Genomic DNA, 22353 nt, shown 5'->3' with positions numbered 1-22353 from the left:
GTCTGGGTTGATGGACCATTCCCACACCAAAAGCTTTTTTCCTTGTGTCCTGAATTCTTTCCACTTGCAGTCCTGAGTCACCTTCCCTGGGCTGGGCTCCTGTGGTCCTGTGCCACCCACCTCAGGCTGGGCCGTGGTTCAGCAGGGGCTCTCCAAAGCCAGGGTTGTGTTTGAGGTAAGTTCAGTGGCTTTGTTGACAACTCCATTGGCTTTATTCTCTACCAGAGCCTTAAATCCCTTTCAGGAGTCTCTGTCTTGGCACTCTTATTTGAAGGGAGGGATGTAACACCAATGTTGTGTCTGGGATGTGCTTGAGGTCAGGTGTGTAAAGGTGGATCTGATTTCTAGCTGCTGACAATGCCTGGGCTTTTCTCTGCACATCTGATAACAAAATGGCTCTATCACCTGTACAACACTGGAGCTGCTCACAAATACACTTTCAGGCTCTGGAGAACAACCTTCATGTTCTTTGCTATCAGAGATTCACCTTTTTTCAGTATCATACTCCCTCTTTTACTTGCCACTAAATGCTTCCAAAAAACTCCTAAGTCTCTGAGATCTGTATGTAACCACATGCTACTTATTTTATTGTTTGTTTGGTTTTTTTTAAAGAATAGAACATAGTTTTAAATCAAGAAAATAAATACTACAATACAAAAAATCTTCACAGCAGTTCCTGGAATACAAGGAAATTAAATATGCTTCTTGTAAATAGCTCCTTCTCTTGTGGATCCAAATTATAAATAAATAAATAAGAAAAGCATAAATACACATGTCAAAATACAGCAATTATTAAGAAGAAATATTAATAATCTCCACCTCCATCCTCATACTGCTCAAAGCTATTAATTAATAAATTGAATACTACTACTACTACAATGCAACTTCCTCAACAAGCAAAACTCTTGCTGCCCTGGACTGTGTTTGAGTACTTTTTGGGCCATGTTAACTACAAGGACAGGTACCACAAATGTTCACTCTCTTAATTACACCTAATTCAGTAAATGGACTTTTCCCAGTGTCTGTCCATCACCCTTATTTTTCCTTTGTTTAGGAAATGAGACCAAAAAAAAAAGGACTCAGTGATTGGTCTTCTCCCAATTTTTTGAATGTATGTACTGCAATGCAGGGGAGCAGTCCCACTGAATTTACTAGGTTTACCTATGTGTGCAAAAATACATATATGGATTTCTGGCAGGAGTTCTGTGGGCTGGGGAGGGGGCTGAAGTGTGGTTAGTGATATTTGTAAAAAGTGTTTCAGGAAACTCTTGACCATGGCTCCAGCTTGGCTCAGTTGATGTTGGCAGGGTCAGGGGTGCTCAGACTTTTGCACAGGATCGGTGTGCCAGGCTCTAATTGGAAGGTGAGGTGGGCCCCTGTCTCACAGGGACCTGTTCAGGTGAGAGCCTTCAGTGGGTGTCAGCATTGCTCTCCCATGCCAGGGCAGAGAACACATGGTCAGCACTGGGTCACCACTGCCAGCACGTGGTTCACAAGGAATTCTGTTCTCCTTCTTTGCCAGGAGCAAGAAATAAAAGCTGGAGAGCAGATCATCCCTGTCTTAGGCTGCTGGGCCAGAGAAGGACTTTCACCTTTGCTAATGAGGAGGGAGAGTCTGTGTGGTTTTGAGGTGCAAAGTTTTCCTCTGGCCAGTTGAGCAGCTCTGCTGGAGGAGCCTGTGACGGGAGCAGTGACAGAGAGCTGAACGGGAGGGCTAGCAGAGGTATTTCATGAAGGTCTCTCTCCTTGGCACACTCTGGACTGACTTGGCTCTAGCAGTATGAAAAGCCACAGTACCTTTTTAAGTAAGAACTTCCATCCCCATCCTACTACCACTCCCACCGTGTCCAGCCCTCAATAAGTTTTTGCTGTTGCCCTCCTTGCAGCCATCAGGACCATATGCTCTGTAAAGCTACTGGCCTGCTCCATTTGTTTTCCCATTCCATGAACTTTGGTCGCTCAGGCTGTCAAGCTGCAAACCTCTCCTGTGTCCAGCTCCAGCCAAAGCCACAAGTCCTGGCTGTCTTTCCCTCCCACCCAGGTGGTGCCTTGGTACTCCTGAGGTGGTGACCCTGACCAGGGCCAGCTGCCCCTCACTACCATGGCCTTGCCTGTGATGGATCTCAGTGCATTTCACTGCACTGGCTGCAGGCAGGTAAGGTGCAGATGGGAGCTCCTTCCCCCTGCTGCTGTCACAGAGTCAGACCTTTATTTTTAATTTACGCCTCGGTGCATGGGCGGTTAGATCAGAGGTCATCACTACTACAAACAACAGGAGATACGCCTCCTCTGACTTTATATTTAAAGTTCTGTATTTAGGGAAACCAGTGGTTTTTTTATAATAACTAGGAGAACACTCACAGAAGGCAAGTACTGCTCATGGCTAATAATAATATTGTCCATAACAGTGGCAAAAACTTTTTTTATAAAACTGTTTCATTCTTTTTTGAGAGAAAAACTAAAGAGGACCCAATCAGCAATTTCTAAATTGAAAAAAAGAGAGAAAATTTTTTAAAGCAAATCCCATTAAATCCACCTATTCATAAGCACAGGTCTCTTACATGCAAATATCTTATACTTAGTCACTTAGTTGCATGATTTACATATTTTCCTTCCTCCTAGTATTTTGTGCACTTATTAATGTAATATCCTTTCCACATGGGTGGAGGGTAAATTGCTGACTACCATTTCACTTATAAGCAGGTTCTACAGCAAAAAGTATCCCTTGAGGGTATCCTGTTGCTAATAGTTTGATCTGGCAGGACAACTTGAAACACAAATCATTCATCACATAGCAAAGTTTGGTACATATGTTTGCAAACTTGCTCAGTTCTGGCCCATTGTTTTAGAATTTTTGCTATCTTTTATTCCTGCCTTGAAACATCAAAACTGAAGGAAAAGAGATATTTAGCATGTGTCATTCAGCCAAGCATATCGCAAGATGAGGTTTTTATCTCATGATATGAGAGGGGAAGGACGACAGGCAGTGGTGCACGAGCAGATCCTGGGATTTAATGGCACTCTGTAATCAGTCTGCTGCCTTGCAGGAATGCACAAACCTCTTCGTAGGCTTCTCTTGTTGCAAGTCCAAGCTCATTCAGACAGGACATGGGAAATGGTGACCCACAGGTGAGTGGGTCAGCAGTAGTCTCAGCATTGAGTCAAGAGGTAAATTTAGCAGCATAGCTGGGATTTTAGTGTAATGCAACAAGGAAAGGCCATTGAGTTGCATCATATTCACCATTTTTACCTTTGTTAGCCTTTCTCCCACTGTTCTGAGGCAATGGCATCAAGTAATAAAAAAGGATATAATTTTCCTGGATGAGCTGTTCTGTGTCTGTTCCCTCATTGATCCTAAAGCACCTTGTCCTGCTAAAGGACCTTCTGCCTTTCCAAGGGATGCTGAGCCTTATCAGTCCGCCTCAAAGGCACTGTTTGTTGCCCCCAGGTACTCTGACTTCTTCTTGTGCTTCATCCACATCTTCCTCAGGAGGCTGGGTGTCCCACACAGGTTGCCTCCTGTCAGTGGCAGGGAAGCTTCTGCTCCTGGTGGCAGGGACAAGTCATACTCTGTTGTCTTCCTCCAGTGCTGCCTGTGGCTAACAAATAAAACACAAAGTGTGTGCAGAGTGCTTCTCCCTGGCCCTTCCTCCCTTGCTTATGGCAACCAGCCCCTCAGAACCAAGGGCTCCTGGCTGAAAAGGTGGGCCCATGTGTAGAGGAATAGAGTATAGGTAAATAAAGGTAATATAGAAAGTAATCTTATCCCCTAAAGAGTTGCAGCTGGGTTAATTACTAAAGATTAGGACCAGGCCTGATGTTAACAGGCCACAGCTGTAGCCAATCAGGAGAGTGTTATAAAAGAGTGGATTGGGTGGTTGAGGGATCTGGAGTCAGTTGGCTGCTGTGAGGACAAGAAGAGTCAGTGCCTAGAGGAGCTACCTACAAGAAATGTCAAGGAGGTAGGAAACTCTGGCAATATGGAACCCTTGCAATGTAACGACAATAGAACTCTTGCACTAGAATGACAATACCTGTGCCTGGCTGCAAAGGTGTGCCCATGCCTGGCCCATCCCTGGGACCAGCAGGTCTGGAATGAGCAGGGGCTCTGTGGGTCGGGGGGCTGGGATACTGCAGCTGCCACACTCAGCTTGGTGCCCTTGTTCCCTCACTGTCAGAGGGGACACTGACACAAGGGGACAGGCTACAAGTGGGACCACTCCAAGTGCATCCTCTCTAGCAGTTGCCACCCAAAAAGGAGTGGAGAGATTGCCCGAGGAGAGAGCTGGGCCATTCCACCAAAGCCCCAGGGACCACATGGCAGTGATGAGCTCCATTAGAACTGCCATCTCTGTGAATGGAGTGCAAGGACACTGTGACAATGAACTAGTTACTGTCCCTCAGGTGACAACAGTGGCATCTCAAATCCCACCCAGATCCATGTCTGGGTTAACTGCCTGGTGATGAGTGCATTTGTACTATGATCAAGCTGTTCCTTAATTAGACTTTGTGACATAAATTTTTTTCTTCAATTAATTACATTTTCTAATCACATTTTAGTGTAAATATTACAGACTTCTTAGGGGGAAAATACTTTTATTTTGAATTATGATGATTTTTTTCCCAGTGATAAAGTAGAGCTGTAATGGGCACTGAGATAGCTGTATAAATGGCCATGGCTGTTAATAAAATCTGCATAACTTTTAGCAATCTGTCCCTGCCTTTGGGAAGCAAGAGGCATGTCTGGAGGGTGGGAAGTGAGAGGAATGGCAGATTTGTCTTCACACACAAGCTGTGGGTTTGCTGGTAGATAAAACTAGCACTGGGAGATAAAAGAAACGTTGGGAAGGATTCCGTTGATTGATGAATGGAAAAATATATTTGCTTTTACAAATGAATTTTAGGTTTTCTGATAAACAAAATTAGACATTGAAAGATGAAAGTAACAATGGGGAAGAAAAACCCCTAAATTCCATATGAATTAAAAATTAAAAGATATACATTAGAAGAAAATCTCTGATATGAGGTGTCTGTACCTCTCAATACCTCAGCTAATGGGGAAAGAGAGAAGGGAAACAGAGCTGGGAAATTGGGATAAAAAGGGAGGCTGTGTCCTCCAAAAATTGGAGAGATCCCAGGGGAATGCCCCATGGCCTCTCCCTTTATTCTAATAAAGTAAAAGGACTCTTCTGTCTCCTTTTTGGCCATAAACCTCTGGTGTTTGTGGATTAATTTTCCCAACAGAAGGCACTTACTCTTCTGTAGAAGCGCGGTCGCGTGTGGGCGAGCCCGTGACAGCCACAGCTTTCACCGTGATATGGGCAACTGGAGATGGAGGAATCTGGGGGAGGATAGAGCACATCATTAGGAAATGCCACTGATGAGTGGGGACAGCAGTTCATCTGAGGAAAGAGGCTGTTTTAAGAAAATCAGTAAATGCTGTAAGTCTCTTAACAAGAGAAAGCAGGTTAAGGATTTGACGGCCCAACTCTCACCCACACAATCACCAGTTGCTCACGTGAATATTCTCACTGAGCTCAGCACAGGACTTGAGTGAGCCACAGCTACACCTCCCATCCAAGAAGGGGCACTTCAGAGCTTTTTATTCCCTAGTTTTTGTGTTTAGCTTCGTGAGGCAGTGAGGTTTGGTGCAGAGTGAGCAGCCTGCCTCTTGCTGCTCCCCACCTCCAGGGCTGCCTGGGAAGCTGATGTCTCAGCCATCACAGCTCCTTCAGCATTCAGAGGAGTTTCCCTGTTTTGTTGTGAGCTGCTCTGTGGTGTGGGGGCACCCTGGTTATGCTCCAGTTCTGCCATGGCCCCAAAAGTGCTGAATCATCCACTTCCTCCTTGTCTGACTTGACCATAAATTGCCCTCCAGAGCTGAGTCTCTGAGAACAGCATATCCTCCAAGACAGCAAGTTTAAGTGTGAGTTGCCCAGAAATAAAAAAAAAAGTCAAATTGTGAGGTGATCTCATTATTTCAGGCGATAAGCATACTTATTGAGTTTACTGGCAACTCTGAAAAAAAAGTTCATATAATTGTTGCTACCATAACTGGTCTTAAGCTTTCTAGGGCTACTACTGCTAGGATTAATCTGAGACTGGGTACATTTAAATGTGTTTTTCAAGTATCCTAAGACTTAGAGATGTTTGAAATCAGTATTTCAAGCATCCTTTGAAATTTAATTAAGTTAATTATTAGTAGGTTCAATTGTATTCATTACACTGAATAACATTAGTTTTAACCATCTTTAAGTATTGTACTGTCATTTTTCTTAAGTGTAGCCCAGTTATCAGCAAGCAAGCGTGCTTCAGCCATCCAAAAGAGCCTCTGAAACCATAAAGTTTCAACAGCATGGTCTAGTGTTGGCCAGAAAATATTCAAAATATTTTTTTTCTTTGAAAAAAAAATGTATTATTAAATGTAAAGGCTATGAAAATTAGCGGGGCTCTGTAAGACAAAGAAGGGAGGGAGAACATTTTAGTAAAGGTGAGTCATTTTTAACCATAATATTTTTTCTGCCTATTAGAGAACACATTTTGGGGGTTTGTATGATAATTTTCCCATCAACTCTTTATTTATGTTTCTGACTTTGGAGATTATTGTGTCAGGATGGCACTCTGGAGAAAACAAATTATTTGATGCTTGTTCCACTTGAGAAATTATTTTTTTCCCAATTTGTGCAATTCCCTGAGAGACAAGAGGCTGATTTCTCCCAGCCCTTGCAGGTGGCTGAGCATCCAGAGCAGGAGCCTGCCTGTTTCCATCCCACCACTCTTCCTGGTCACTGAGGGGCAGTTCTCTGTCCTGTGCCAGTCTCTGCTCCCAGCTAAGGGATCCTCTGGCATAAGTCATGTTTCAAGCTTTAACCAGGGCTGTGGAATCTGCAGGCTCTGCAGCAGACTGACATGCTGTTACTGTGGGACACGCTGATGGGTACAAGGTTTTAAGATGCATTGGTACTTGGTCTTGCTCTGTTTGCTTACCAAAGATTTTCCATCCAACAGGTGATTATAGGATTTAGATGACTCTTGTTCAGGAATTCCTACTGTAAAGCATAAGAAACATGATATTAGGTGCAATTATTCCATTGGCACAGCTTCTATGAAAAACCTCCTTCTGTGCAGTGAAACCCAGATATGGACAGAGCCCAGACACAGGTTACAGTCCCACCAGATTTGATTATAGCCAAAAGAGCAGAGTGATCATCTATTGTGATGTCATCTATAAGTGATTGTGGAGCTGCTTAAGTCATTCTGGAAAGTCTCTCAGCTTGCTCCTGGACTTGTCAAATGAGACGACAAGCTGCCCTTAGCAGACCAAGCTAAGTGGGAACCTTTCCCCCTCTGTAAACACTCACATATTTCTACAAGCAAAGAGCCCAAATGCTGCTCCTCAGCCCCCACTGCAGCTTTGTCCTGCCTAGGAGATCATTCTCTCCTTTCTGTATTGCTCTGGGGAGTTATTTTAACCTGGGCAGAGATGTGTGCTATGTCAACCCTGTCACAGGGAGGGATTTCCACCTTTCTGCCTGTGGCTGAGTGACATCTCTCTCTCTGCTGTCCTCAGCTCTGAAGGTTACCCTTCAGTTTCAAGTAATTGCTCATCCGATAGCTTATCCATGGATAAATGCTCACTGACATTCCTGCCCACTGTGCCAAGGAAATCTATGAGTGAGGGATGACAGATTTTTTTCATGTGGCCAAATCCTCCTATTTGGCTGGGGGAACATGGACCTCTCTACTGCTTTGACCAATGGAATATAAATAACAACAGCAAATTTGGAAATAGCCAGGGTGCTGCTTACAGTGCTGTCTCCAGCATGACTTAGCAACTGGAGCTGTCTCCTTCTGGGGGCAATATTTGACTGTGATAAATATCCTAACCAGCTTCCTTCTTCCTGCTCCACCCCCCTCCACTAATTCCATTAGGTACCTTACTGTATCCCCTCACGTCAAAGTTAATGCAATTACCTCCTCTCATCATGCATATTAGGTACTGACAGTATCCAGCAAGTGGATCAGCAGTGCTTCAGCTCGTGCCCATGGTTTTTCTTTTTATTTGGTTTTGTTTCTCTTATTTTGCCTGATTCTTCCCTTCAGCCCGTCCCTCTTATTAGATACAGAAAATACTCTTGCAAACTTTTAGCAAAATATGTAAGCAAAGGAAAGTCCTCCTGGCTTCATAAGGTTTGTAGCTGCTGCCCTCAGGGCAGTGGTGGGTGGATGCAATGTGAATTCCTTCCAGAATGCTGGAATGGACTGTCCTTCTGCTTTGCTGTTTGTGCAGGATTTCTGATGGTAGCAATAAACATGCTAATGGCCTCATCTCTGTTCTTTTGTTTGTTTGGTGGTGGTTCTAATTTAAGCTTAATTTCTAAGTTTTGCCTACTCATTTCCCTTTCTCCCTTTATGAGACCTTCCTCCTCCTCCTTCCTCCTTTCCTGCCCTTGTTTTAGATTCCTACAGCTTTTCTCTTGCTTGCATCTATGTGTCATCCTTCACTCTCATCTCCCCTAACAGCAGAGACCAGCAGTCCCTCCTTTCTGCCTCTCTGCCATCCTTTACCCTGAGCCAGTCCCAGCCACTCCTCCTGTCCCTGCTCTAGTCCTGAAGCTCCTGTTCTTTTTTCATCCACATCTTGGCTCTGGTCATGAGATCTTTTTGAGGTCCTTTCCTATGGTCCCAGGCTTAGTTTCTTCCTTTCCAGTTTCCCAGGCCCCACTCTTGTCTGGTTTGTTTCTTAATGGGATGGCTTATGTGCAGTGTGGTTGCAGACCAGGGATGTGAGGAACATGCACCTTTGTGGACCTACTTTAGAGATTTAGCGCATTTTAACACCCAAATGTCCAATTTATCTTGGAAAAACATGCCTTGTGGGAGGTCTTTAAAGAACTACAACTTGACTGCATCTTGGTGATTTTTCATAGCAGAGCAAAAGATGTGGTTTTGGATAGAAGGCCATCCTATATGAAACTGCACAGCCCTGCTCCAGCTTCAGTTCTCCAAACATAACACACCAGTGTTGGAGGAGCTGAACGGCCACTCTGTTTGTGTTTACTCATCTCCTTGGTTTTGTATTGGCAAGCTCTATTTTTCCTTCACGGTTTCTCACAAATATGCTGAACAAGCTTTGGTTGCCAAAAAATCAGGTCTGTGGCTGACATCCAGCATCTGAAAATCCATCCCTGATGATTACCTTCTAGCTGATCCAAAGCAACTGAATCTTCTATAATAAGATGACTCAGGCAAACTCAGTAATTCAAAATTTATCATCTCTAAAACATTGTCAGGGACTGTTACGACTCTGAATTGTTTATGATTCTGAATAAATTGAGCAATGCCATGGTCATTATCTCATTAATTCCACTGGATATTTTAAGTGTGAAAAATGTGTATTTTATGATTGGCTTTTTGCAAATATTAAAATGAATGCTATATGTGTTATGTTAGAAAGTTATGCTGTATTAATTTTCTTAAGTAGTGTGTTAAATATACTTTTAGGTTATAACATAATGTTAAAATAGAAACTATGCTATGTAAGATACTTTTTTTAAAGAGAGAACTCACATTGAGATAGCAGCCACAGGACACCTAAATCTTTCAGAGAAAATGAATTAATTGCTCCATTATCAGAAGAAATGAACTTCTTCCCACCTTGCTTAGCCCTGAGGATGCCATTAGGATTAATAGGAAGAAGTTGACGCTCACCAGACAGAATCCTTTGTTTGAATGGAATTTATGCATCATGTATGAGGTGTTTGAATATGCAACAGGCTATTGCTTTTAAGGGTTAATCCTCTGTTAATGTGTGTCCTTTTTCGGGCTTATTTTACCCAGAAAGAGGTACCTGGACTGTCCGTAACTCTTTGTTTTTATTGTCTCGTGTTGTTCTAAATCCTAATTGTCCAAATGTTTATTACTCTAATTAAATTCCTATCTTTATAACCATTTTATTACTATTCAACTTTTAAAATTTTAAAAATGAGTGATTGGCATTTTTCACATCAGCACGGAATTATCCTCCAGGTACACGATAAAGAGCCTGCTTCTCTGCGCAAGCGGCAGACTGTGATATCCAAAAACATTCTGGAGCCAGGGAGGAACGAAGGGCTTTGGTTCTGGTTCTGGCCAGCCTCAAGAGTCCATGTCTGGATGGGCTGTTTGGGTCCAGTCTGGCTAGCTATGAACCCCAGCCCACACAATCTTACATGGACAAAGGCAAAAGACCAGAAGGGCTCTTCTCCCTGTGGGGACCAACGTCCCATGTTTATTTCCAAGGTGGGAAGGAGACCATCCCCTTCTTGTGGGGGACTTTTATACCCAGGGAGTGGGGGGTGGAGGAAGAGGACCACATCCAGTGGGATACAAGTAAGGAGGGGCGAGGGGAGGGACTGACCAGGGAGACACCACCACCACTGCCAGGGGTACTGGGGTTGTAGTGGGATAGAATATAAGAAAATAAAGATAGTGTAGAAAGTAATCTTACCCCTAAGGAGTTGCAGCTGGGCCAATTATCAAAGATTAGGAATAGGCCTGACTTTAACAGGCCACAGCTGTAGCCAATGAGAAGAAGAGTGCTATAAAAGAGTGGGGTGGCTGGGTGAGTGGGGAACTGGAGTCAGTTGGCTGCTTTGTGAAGAAGAAAGGGTCAGTGCTCTGAGGAGATGCCCATGAGAAAACACCAAGAAGGTGTGAAACTTTTGCAATAAGGAGATAACAGTATGGAACCCCTGTAATAAGATGACAACAGGGAGTGAGGGAAAAACCATGCAATGGCAGAGTGGAATAACAAACCATGTGATGCAACATAAACTATTCATTGTGCTATAAAGACTACTCAGTGCAAACCTTCAATCACCAAGTGCAAAACAACAGCTAGGTAAACTGTTTAGTGCCATACAGCATTTGTGGACTCACCAGGGTGCTGGGCAGTGCCTTTGCTGGGGCCGGTTCTGCGCTGCCCGGGGCTGCCCCGCGCCTCCTCCTCGTACAGCACACGCAGGAGATGCTCACCCTGCTGGGGCCGGCGCTCCGAGAGGGCCACCACCTGCAGGGGACAGGCAAACACCCCGTCACACCTGGCCCCGGGGATCAGGTGTGACAGGAATGGCAGATTTGGCTTTACAAATGAGCTGGGCTGGTGGATAAAACTAGCACTGGGAGATAAAAGAAACAATGAGAAGGATTCCACTGATTGATGAATGGAAAAAGATATTTGCTTTTTACGAATGAACTTTAGGTTTGCTGATAAATGAAATTAGACATTGAGAGATGAAAGAAACAATGGGGAAGAAAAACCCCCTAAATTCCATATCAATTAAAAATTAAAAGGGAGGGTTATACAGTAGAAGGAAATCTCTGGTATGAGGTGTATCGGGGAGTCTGTACCTCTCAAGTACCTCAGCCAATGGGGAAAGAGAGAAGGGAAACAGAGCTGGGAAATTAGGATAAAAAGGGAGGCTGTGTCCTCCAAAAATTGGAGAGATCCCAGGGGAATGCCCCATGGCCTCTCCCTTTATTCGAATAAAGCCAGAAAGGACTCTTCTGTCTCTTTTTTGGCCATAAACCTCTGGTGTTTGTGGATTAATTTTCCTAACAGGTGCTCTCTCAAGGTCATGGGGGAGCTGAAAGGCTGCTTGTTCTTCTTGCTGCTTTGCTGTCATCCAAAGGGGATTTTGTCAGGTGGGGACTGTGGGATTTGTGGGATTTTGTTTGGCTCCAGCTTCTGTGCTGTGTACAGAAGTATGGGAAAATCCTGCTGGGTCTTTCTGGGACCCAGCTACTTAGTTGTACCTTTCTGTACTCTCCTCAGGAGGCTGAAATGTGCTCTTCTCCAAGCTCTACTGAATAGGATTTGCCTCTGATAGAGCCCAGATTTATTATTGCATCACATCTTGGGCAACCAGTCAAACTTATGCCATGCGAGCTACAAATGTTGTTTCCTTATGGTCTCTCCTGTCTTTTGAACTTACTTACATATTGTACCTGATTAAAAACTACAGAGACTATGAGGCAGAGGGGAATTGTGCTGCTAGAGATTAATTTTCACAAACATTGGCTCACACAGACAAAACTCACTGACAGCTGCAACTTTGCGGATCACCCCCCACTCCCTCCATCTCCCACAGTCCCTGAAAACAAGCATGAACAAAATCAAGCTCTTTTCTAACCAGTTATGACTAAGCCATGGCACTCACTGTCCTGCCACAGGCAGCTGGGGATGCCAGAGCTAATGTGAGTTTGGAAAAACAGGGATACACCTCAAAAAAGTGGATTGGTCAGGACTGGTTCCTGGATGGTCTGGAAAGAGTTTTCTCAAGAAGATCAAAGTTCCAACAGCAGGGACAGAGTGTTTCATACTTTGTTGTTTTTTTTAGTCTTCCCTAAAGACTTGCTGCTGTCATACAGAGAGCCACTTAATGAGGGTGAAGATCCAAACCAGCCAGGAAACAAGACATGTGGCAACTATTCAGACTATTTCCTATTAGACTAACTTATGTTGGAAGCCCATGAGAAAAGCAGTTAGTTGCATCTAGCTGATGACTGGCAGCTGCTGTCTACGTGTTTTAGATATAAATATAGTTATTTTGCCTCAAGACTGAGACCAAAAACTGGCAGCTCAGTATTGACATAGAAATAGCCTTAATTCTGTCTATTGCTCTGCCTTCTAACACACACTCAGGATAAAAACAAGAACCTATTCAAGCATGTCCCCTCACACTAAATTGTTCATTTCCTCTAATTATGTTTTAATTCAATTTGCCAATAATCTGCAATGTTCTGTGTATATGATTTTTTACACAGACTTAACAACATATGCAAACCCATGTTTTCCAAAACAGGAAAGAAGAAAAATCCCAATCTAACCACTTTTAATTCTTTTGTCTCCATGTACCCTCAGGAGTCTGGACAAGCCTACATTACCTGAATCCTACTGACTAGTAGGATGAGGAGCAGAAACTGCCCAACTGTCACATTAGGACATGAAAGAACACAGGCTCACACTGCTGTTCTCAAGGTGAAGAAAAAAGGGAAGTTTACTTTCTGACTCTAACATTTATAGTTTTCTAAAAGTGACAGCGGATTGGAGGGTGACAGTGACACCTCTCCAATGACACTGGTTAAACCAACAGTTTATCAACTCTTTCTTCTTCCATAAAGGAATGCAAAACAATGAGTTATTTACAGAAAGTGTGTGAGAAAGTTCATTACAAGAATGTTAACATCAGAAGGTTTAGAAAATCTTAAAAAACCAAGGTAACACGCAACAACTGGCAAAAATACTTCTGGAAAAGGCAGGTAAGGCAACCAAAGCCTTATCCACAGCTGGATAGGGGTTTCCCCCTATTTCTGCAGATTTTGACACACAGCCTATCATGCTCCATGTGCTGTAAAACTACCTTAAGACATGCCCAGTGTTCAGTTAAAGGAACTACTGATGTCCTTGAAGACAAGCACATGCTAAAGGAGGCTGCCGCTGGCTCCCAGCTCCACAAATTTGGAGCTGCCAACAGAGCTGAGCCTCAGCATTGCTCCGATGCTTCAGAACGGGGGTGATGCTGGTTGTGAGAGGCCTCCTGTTGTTGTTTAAGCCGTTGGCACTGTCTCCCTCCCTCCCTGCTGCCCCTGGAGCAGCTCCAGCACCTCCCCATCCCTCTGCAGCAGCTCCTGCAGGCTCCTGTGTCCACACACCCCCTGACCACACAAACCTTACAAGCTGCTCACCAGGGCATCACCCCCTGCACCACGGGCACACCAGTGGAGACTCCCATCCCCGGGACTAATATGATGGACTGTGGCCGGCAGGGGTCTCTAATGACAGCCCTTGGAGTCTGCCTCGTGTGAACCAAGCTCTTCCAGCTTTCAAGGAATGCCACAAAGCTCAGCTTTTCCCACCATCTCTGGAAAAATGTCCAGTGCTCTTGGTCGCACTCCGTCTTTGCAGGTGTGTGACAGAAAATGTCATCAACCCTCTGCTCCTGAGACAGCTGCGGTCACTTGTTTTGCATTGTCATGGAAAGAGCATTTTTGGTAAGTAGGATGCTGGCTGCAGTCACCTCTGACCCTGAAAGTGGCTTATTTGATCAGTGTAAACCACCATGGACTTGAAACTTAACATTCTGCCTACGTGTTGCACAGTTTGGGGAAAAGAAGAGGGTTTTTATCTTGATTAATAGCAAGAATTATTTAGGTACATTGTCTGTGTTTTTGAGATTCCTTGTTGCGTATGATATCAGTAATGCCAAAACACCTTAAAGCAGCAGAACCTGTATAAATAAGTTACAGTGCCATTTTCCATTACAGCTGGGGACAACAGTGCAATATCTAGAACATATTTCCAGCAGCATTTTTTTGGCAGCATTTGTTTGTAGCACATTTTGGGAGTTCCTTATCTCCTAATTCAAGATTTCACAGTGACTTTGGCTACCTCACCCATTACTGTAATATGTAAAGACTTATCTAGGTCAGGAAACTAAACCTGCTGTAGCTTGGTTTTGATCTAAAGTGGAGCTGACATTTCTCTAGGGTACCTAGGGTAAAGCAGAAGGATCAACTTGGAGTCACTTTTCTTTTCTAGACATACCAGGAAATTTAAATCTGTGCAAATGGCAGAGTCAGCCAAACTATGCAGAATTAGCAAGCTGCTCTCTAAAAACCTACTGTTTTTAGAATCTGTAAATCCTTTGGCTGGACCAGTCTGTTTGCAGGACTCTGACTCTGAAATCAGAGCCTAGCAAACTCTCTTTTTCTGGACTTTGCCATGCACATGAGAGGACTGAGGCCTGCCATACCCCCTGCTGGAATTAGCTGTGTTCAGAGGGAAGGGGCACAGAGGACACAGGGCAGTCACAGAGAGGCTCTTCCAACCATCCTGATCCTGGACTTAAAATCCCACTGCCAACCAACAACCATCCAGAAAAGGTGAGAATTAAATACCTGGCTTTGGATAAAACTTTGAAAGTTAGAGTCTGAACAACAATGTGCTTGTTAGTGGAGAAAATTCCAGATTTGTAGAGTTAAGTTATTTTGATGGCCTAATGCTGAGCTGATTTTTAATGTGGCAGCTCTAGCATGCACAGGGGTATTTTCTACTTTCTTGCAAAGTAGACAGGTACTGGTGTCCAGACAGTTCTACCCAGGGGATTTTGGGGCTAGAAGAAGAAGAGAAGGGAAGGATCTACTACCACTGGAAATAACTCTTAGTAGGGCAATAGGAACTGCAAATATACATATTGGTGAAACACTCAGCTGAAAAAGAAAAGGTGCTTCCTCCTTTCTGTCACCCTTCCACAGTCATTATCATGCTTTTGGGATGAATTCTTGTATGCGATGGAAGCTACCCCCCACAGTCAGTAATTTGAATGTTAAATCACCTAATGCTACACTGCTTGAGTATTTCTGCTGTGAAAAAAAGGTCTGGCAGATGTCCACGTTGGTTGCTATTTTTGTCCTTGCTGAGGATTAAAGTTGTGCATCCACTGCAATCACCAGAGCAGAAGATTTCATGTTAGCTGAGGCATTTCTACAGCTCTGACTGCAGGTGCAGATGTAAAAGTGAAAAATAAACAATCATTCTGCGACTCTTCTGTGGGTCCAGAAATTGGCAATCACGGCTTCCTCACAAGCACGTCTATTCCAGTACGTGCAATTTCCTTCAATGCTTGCTTACCAGCTGCTAGCAGCTGCATCCCACTGGGGAAGGGGAATGTCTAAGAGTTGGCTGTGCTCAGTCAAACACTTTGGTTTGAGAGCCATCCTTGTTTTTGTAGCTGGAGCTGCAGACCATTCCTCAGGCTTGGTGTTCCCACTGCTAATATGATGCTGCCTGCATCATGACTAAGAGCCAATCAAAGGACATCCTTAATTGGGGTCAGGAAAGCCCCAAAGGGAAAAAAACCCCAATCCTCTTAAAATATACCAACAAAACAGGGACTTTCTTATCTTATTTTCTTAGGCTTTTATGAGTACAGTGCTGCCACAGCAGCTGATCCAATCCAAATTAAATATTAGGTGCTTCCATTTAGTAGAAACAACTGTCTTCTGAGATTTGGGACAAGATAACAGGCATAGAACTTCCTTTGATTTTGATGTAAACCAGCTGAATTTTTTCAGCTGAATAGTTCTATGAGAAATATTGTCCAAAAAAAAAGGGTAAATTATCCAAGTATTTTATTTCATCAATTCAGAATTGTTCACTTTTGGTTTGGACTTACCTCTTTTTATATGGCATGGAAAACAAAACATACCAAAGGTTTAACAAATGAAAGTGGAGTATCTCAAAATGGCTTATTTTGAGTAACACTCCAGCAGTCTGACTCATCTTTCTTTTGGAATGAAGAGTAATTTTGAAATCTCAGCCTGAGCTATGGGACAAGACCAACCAAACCAAGACTGTCACAGTTTGGGAAAATATACACATGCAGAGTTTTTACCCAAAAAATGACAGACATGTTTCTGACTCTTCCTGGGGACCACTTCAGGTGTCCTGTGATGCACTGGGATCCTGTGATCTGCTTTGATAACCAAAAGAAAGGGTGGGAGTGAATGTGAGGTTTTTTTCCAGTGCACAGGTAAGTGTGGTAAGCAGGAGGACCTACAGTTCTGTGGGGAGATCAGGGAATCAGGAATACAAAGAAAAGGCTCTTGGAAAATGAGGATGGATCTGGGAAGCAGGAAAGGGCATGGAAAAAGGGAAGGTCATGGAGCAAAATACTTCAGCAAAGTGCTAGATAAGAGACAGGTCTGTGGTGAGAAGAAATGCTTTGGCAGAAGAGTCTCAAACTTGTAAGAAGTGCTTTGATATGCAGAAGAGACTGTCATTCCTGCAGATCAGCTAAAAGGATTGTGCAAGGGGTTGTGAATGGGTCAAGTGGATTTCAGGAGTGAAAACTGTCTCTGAAGACAAGAAACCTCACACCCATGTGTGAAAGCAGCTGAACTTGCAAGACATTTACTCAGAGCATGAAAAATGCTCAGTTATTTTAATATGGGGGGTTCCTCTGTGCCCTCTGCACCGAGGCTGAGGCAAGGGCAGGCAAGAACTGCTGGGACCAGGGGACAAACATGAATATTATTATTATTACTACTTGATTAACACTGCTATGATTTGGTGTGATTTGCTTACTTTTCATTCCTGCAGGTGTCTCTGGGCTTACTGTGAAGGCTCTGTGGACAATAATGAAGTCTGTGATTCCCTCAGATGGCCAGTGTTAGTAAGCCACTATGTTCATTTTGACTGGCTCTGCATGGCAAGGCCTTTTTTGAGTTGTTTTTTTGTTTGTTTGGTTTTTGCTGGTTTTGTTTGTTTGTTTTTTGGTATTTTTTTTCAAAGCCCTTCTGTAAATAAACTGCAGCTTTACAGGAACTCCCCCTTCTGTTTCCCACCCCACTCCCTGCATCAGACATGGATGCACTTCTTTACCCTGGAAGATCTGCTTCCCATTTACCCACAGCACTTTTGAGGGTATGGATAGCCAACTAGAATGTGAAAAAAATAAAATAGGGAGAGGAAAGGAGATTTTTCTTACGCTCTTTGCAAGGATGTGCTGTGAAGCTTTGGCTCGTCTTCGGGCAGGACTACATGCTGCAAAGAAGAACAGAACATGGTCAGGATGCTGTGGAGATGCACATGTGCCCCCCAAAGTCCTCTGTAAGAATTCATGGTGGGCATGGTGGGAAGAGGGGGGAGAAGAAAGGGTTTAAGGAAGATTCCAGCTGAAACAATTGGAAAGTCCCTTTTGATGAGATCCCAGAGACCATGCTCTGGCTGCACAATACAGAAATCCATGGCCACAGGACCACAGCCCATCCCAAGTTTCTGCACCTCTCCCACAGGCTTCCAGAAGGAGCAATCCTCCTCCTTTCTCAGTTTTGATCTGGCCTCCCACCTGCCAGTACTTCAGGAGGAAATGAGTAGTGTATACATCAACTTGGAGATGATGATTTTATCTAGTTAGAGACTTTATCAATAAGCTCAAGCTCCCACATGACATTGTTTCACTTTCACTGCATGATGTCCAAAGCACAACATTTGCACTGAGCCTAATATTTTCTTTTTCAATTCTCAAAATTACCTGTTCTGTTCTTTGGCTTGGGACAATTTCCTTAAAGTCTTTGTCTCACTTTTTATTTCTTAGACCCACAAGGACACCAAAAGCATAGAACCACTAACCAATAGACACACAGGGTGCCAGGGCCACAAGCCAAGCTTTCGTCTGGACTGAAAGAGCTGGTTTTGGGTGATGGTTTTACTGGACTAAGTGAAGGCTCTTTAAACTGTTGTTGTTTGAATTAGGCTTGAAACTGGCCAGAAAGACTCTGTGATCCTCCCAGCTCCTCCTCTCATCATATCTACCCTGCCTTGTGTTCAGGCTACCAGAGCTACAGGATTTAACCACCAGTGACAGAAACAGGCTTGCAGAAAGCTGCCAAATGTGGAGAATTAACTCCAATTCTAAAGGCTGACCCTGGGGCAAGGCATGTGAATGGGGGTTTCCTATTCAGGCTGTGTGTATAATCCCAAGGCTTTGAGGAGCCAGGAAGGTTTGTCACAGGATGATGGGTGATTCCTACTCCCCAGGTGAGCTTTCCTTTACGTTGTTGGCATACATTTCACTTGCAGTGCTTATTACTGCTGTGTATTACTATGTGCAGAGTTTTGGAGCTGTGGAAGCAGCTGGAGGTCATCCAAGGCTGCTCCTTGCTGGAGCCAAACTCCTCTCCTCAGATGGCAGCAATAACAAGTGCCTGGGCTTTCCAGGGCTCTGGTACAAGCAGAGCTGGCACTGAGACCAAAGTCACTCTTCCTAGACAGCTTGTGAGTGTCTAACAGCCATCCCTCCACTTCCCCACTGAGGATGTAAGTCCTGAGCATGGGGAGCACACTGGAGAGGAAATTCTGGCCTGTGCTCTGCTGTAGTGAAACAGGACAGGAAAAAGGGAGGGTCCCTGTGAGCTGTGAGCTGCCCATTGCAGTGCAGGGCACTTCCACACTGAGCTTGTCACAAGGAAGTTGTCTGCCTACCTGGAGTGTGCTAAGCTGTCAGTGTGATTACAGTCTGCTCTGCACAGTGTGATATCCTCAGGGATCCTCACTGTCTTCTCCTGCAGGACATGTTTTATATTTTAAACCATGTTGAGTGTGGGATGAAAGCCAGACAAACATAATGAAGGTGGTTTGGGTTTTTTTAAACCTAGGAATACGCTGTAAGTTGTTTTTGAAGCTGCATCCATCACCTTTACTTCTGGAATTTCACTGTCTGAGGACTAAACTAATTGCTTCTAAGCAAAACACTCAAGTGCAGAAAAGTTTAGTGATGCAAGGAATTATCTTCTTGTCTCTCTGGCACTTTAAGTATTTTACCACACAGTGTAAGGAGTACAGATTTTTAGAGATTTCTACCAGAAGCAAGTGCTCTCGTACTGTTATAGCTGCTACCCAGGCTAGTGCAAAAGGAAAAACACATAAATGTGCCTAACAGTAATAAATTTGCCTACTTTCAGAATACATATGATCCACAGTCCCTCATCCCCTGTTGTCTGCCAGAATGAGTGGCAAAAGGTTTACAGGGCTGAAGAAAGGCAAGGCATGAAAGGAAAATCACAGCACCAGCAAACATGCAATTACTTGAATAGGCATTGAAAGGAGGGTGAATCACAGAAGTAGCCAGAAGTGACCCACTTGGGTGGGAATACAATGGCAGCAATGCAAACAGTGGGGCTGCAAGGCTGTCCCTGCAAACACCAATTTCTGCAGAGCTGGAGAAGGGAGAGAAGAAGGAATCCTTGCAGATGATTTATGTGGATTTGCCTGCAAAAGGATGTTTGTACGTATTTGCTGCCCAGATTTCGGGCAGCAAATACAATTACAGTGATGGTTCACTTTGTCATTTCCACTTATATTCCAAAATGAAGCAGCTGAGAGCTCATGCTCGCAGCTTGCAAGTAAAGATCTGATCTGGCCCCACAATTTGTTTTCCCTGCTTTTCCCTGCTTTCTTGTTGCTGAAATATGCAGCCATTGAGTTTAAACTAATTTGTTCAATCAAATGCAGGCTGGGCTTTGTCCGGTTCTTACTCTTCATTAGAAGCAATTAATGTTAATCATGCATTCATTTCCAGGGCATGGCTTTGGAAATGTTCCACTTATTGAGCCAGCAGACTTAAATTCAACATTCATGCACTTCACCCACTTCTAACTGCTCGCAGAACTTCATTCTCTTTTCTATTACACAGAAAAGCCACACAGTTGCAAGCTGTCACTTTAGCAGTTACCTCATAGGTACAGCAACACCGATTCCAGAGCTCCCAATTTTGCCAGAGTAAAGATTTTACAGAGCCACAATATTGAAGCACCTGCAGGGATTAGGTCGAGAAAGCAGCAGCAAGGGCTGGGCTGCAGGCAGAGCGCGGCACAGCAGAGCAGATGAGCTGCTCCCTTCAAATATTTCCCCGTTGCTAAACATCCCACCCCTCTAAAAGACAACACCACAGCCGTTGTTAGATTTGGATGTACTCACATTTGGAAGAAATCACAGTGAAAACTTCTAAATTTTCATCGCTGCAGCTGTAAATCTGGTGCATTTTCCACCTCTCCCTACTGACTGCCTTTCAGCTTCATGCAACCGCTCTGAACTTCTGGTAAATAGGTTTCACTAATCCAATCTGGCTCTGTGATCATTGTCCAGATCTACAAAGGACAGACTGATGCTGTGATCTCATCTCATTCCATATTCTTCATTGCAACATTTTCTGCTCCCATCTGCCTTTCTATGAATAATATTAACACAAAGATTTAATTTAGCTCTTGCTTAAGCCTCTACTCAGATAGGAGCATTTTATTTTACATTTGCTTTTACCAGTGTAGAGAATCCTCTGCAATAAATAGCTAATAATTAAACTCTAACCTATTGGCAAATGTTCACAGAAGTACTGCAAAGATATTTGAAATAAGTTGGGTTAAATGTGTACTTTAACACATTTACCATAAAAATTTGCTCCTTACACATAATGAGAAGATGACTCTAGTATATTAAGAAAAGCATTTTGTGCTTTATGCTTTACCTTTTAATTTCATAAACAAATACTGAAATCTTGTGTTTTTCAAAGTAAAATTTCAAAAGCAGATGCCTAAGAAAGGCAGATGTGCATAGATCTCCATGTCCCCTGCACATCTGTGGTTGCAAGGGGAGGAAAGGTGGCTCAGTCATGGATGGGTTCCTGACTTGATGGCTCTGGGGTCTAATCCCATATTTATGCATTTCAATAAAGTGTCTTCTTGCCAAAGCTTTTAATTTCTTAATACTCTCATCAGAAATTGTTCCTTTCCACCTCTATAAATATCAGCCCCCTCAACTTCTGGTGACTCAATGCTGCCATGGACACCCAAGACAGAAAATTTTGGCTTGCAGGCTCCAACAACTGATGTAGTTGGAGCACTTTCAAGTGTGAATAATGATATTAAATTATATCAGTCTAATGAATAGCCTTCATTACTACCACGTGTATGTCTAATTAGCACAAAAACAAGTGCTGTCTTCTCCTATAGATGTCTGCCACCAACAGTCCCAGATGGAAAGTGCCAGTGAACATGGGATGTCACTGTCATATTGATGAACGTTTCTTATTGGAAATAATAAATATTGGTCAGATAGACACCCTGAGCCTGGAAGCCTTTTGGTTGAGTGGAAGGTGTCGCTGTTTCAAGAGAGCAGCGAGCGAAGAGAAGCTGCTGTCACTTGTCACCTCCCAGGGCAGGCTCCTGCTGTCCAGGGGCAGCAAAGCCTTTGCAGGGCTGGGGGCATTGTCCCAGGAAACCGTGCCGTGCTCGAAGCAGGCAGTGGGACGGCAATATAATCAACCAAAAGTTCAATTAGTTTTTGATTTATTGCGCCACATGTTCTGCTTGTATGACTGATGTCATTAACATCAGGCTGGGCTGGCGCATTCATCTGTGCCCGCCCGGCTGCCTCTGAAGGCGCAGGCACTCAACAGATGGGGAGCTGCACGGGTGCGAGGCAATTGTTTACCCCCCTATTGTCCCCGTGTCAAGCAATCAACCCAAATCCATTACCCACCGAGAAAAAGATCAGCGCACCGTCCATTCAGCACTGAATGGGGCAGAGGCGGTTATGCAGGAGGCTCTAAAAGCTTTCAAAAGGATAAAAAAAAATAATGAAGACCAACACTGAATAGTCCATTAAAAAAAAAAAAAGCTATAACAAATCTAACCCACCCTTTATTTCACCTTCAGATAGTCAGAGTCCGATGAGAAGACAGGCACTTTTGGACATAAGTCATTGTTTCCCAAATTCTAGGTATGACCTACAGATATTTTAAAATCATAGATGGG

General features: G+C 43.7%; 1 protein-coding gene across 1 annotated transcript; it reads right to left on the bottom strand.

Moving 5' to 3' along the window:
- Positions 1–566: 566 nt before the first annotated feature.
- On the bottom strand, positions 567–20850 carry VXN (vexin). The gene is made up of 6 exons (XM_071420397.1): positions 20522–20850; positions 17532–17587; positions 10921–11050; positions 6988–7049; positions 5256–5341; positions 567–3599 (listed from the first exon to the last, which is right to left on the bottom strand). The coding sequence occupies exons 1-6, from the start codon at positions 20583–20585 to the stop codon at positions 3413–3415; spliced, it is 585 nt and encodes a 194-aa protein (XP_071276498.1). The 5' UTR covers positions 20586–20850; the 3' UTR covers positions 567–3412.
- Between the last annotated feature and the right edge of the window lie 1503 nt (positions 20851–22353).

This window comes from Agelaius tricolor, unplaced genomic scaffold (genome assembly GCF_023055355.1).
Source record: "Agelaius tricolor isolate 1412-34295 unplaced genomic scaffold, bAgeTri1.0.p SCAF_2, whole genome shotgun sequence".
NCBI lineage: Eukaryota > Metazoa > Chordata > Aves > Passeriformes > Icteridae > Agelaius > Agelaius tricolor.
Note: the sequence above shows the minus strand (reverse complement) of the source record. Positions and strands in the feature narration are given on the sequence as shown.

Bases quoted from the DNA above. Each gene is read 5' to 3' on its own strand.
- VXN (XM_071420397.1), bottom strand. From the start codon at position 20,585: ATGCACCAGATTTACAGCTGCAGCGATGAAAATTTAGAAGTTTTCACT. The intron at 17,588-20,521 runs GTGAGTACATCC...TCTTCTTTGCAG, and splicing joins CACTGTGATTTCTTCCAAAT to CATGTAGTCCTGCCCGAAGA. The intron at 5,342-6,987 runs GTAAGCAAACAG...ATCCTCCCCCAG, and splicing joins TGTTGGATGGAAAATCTTTG to ATTCCTCCATCTCCAGTTGC.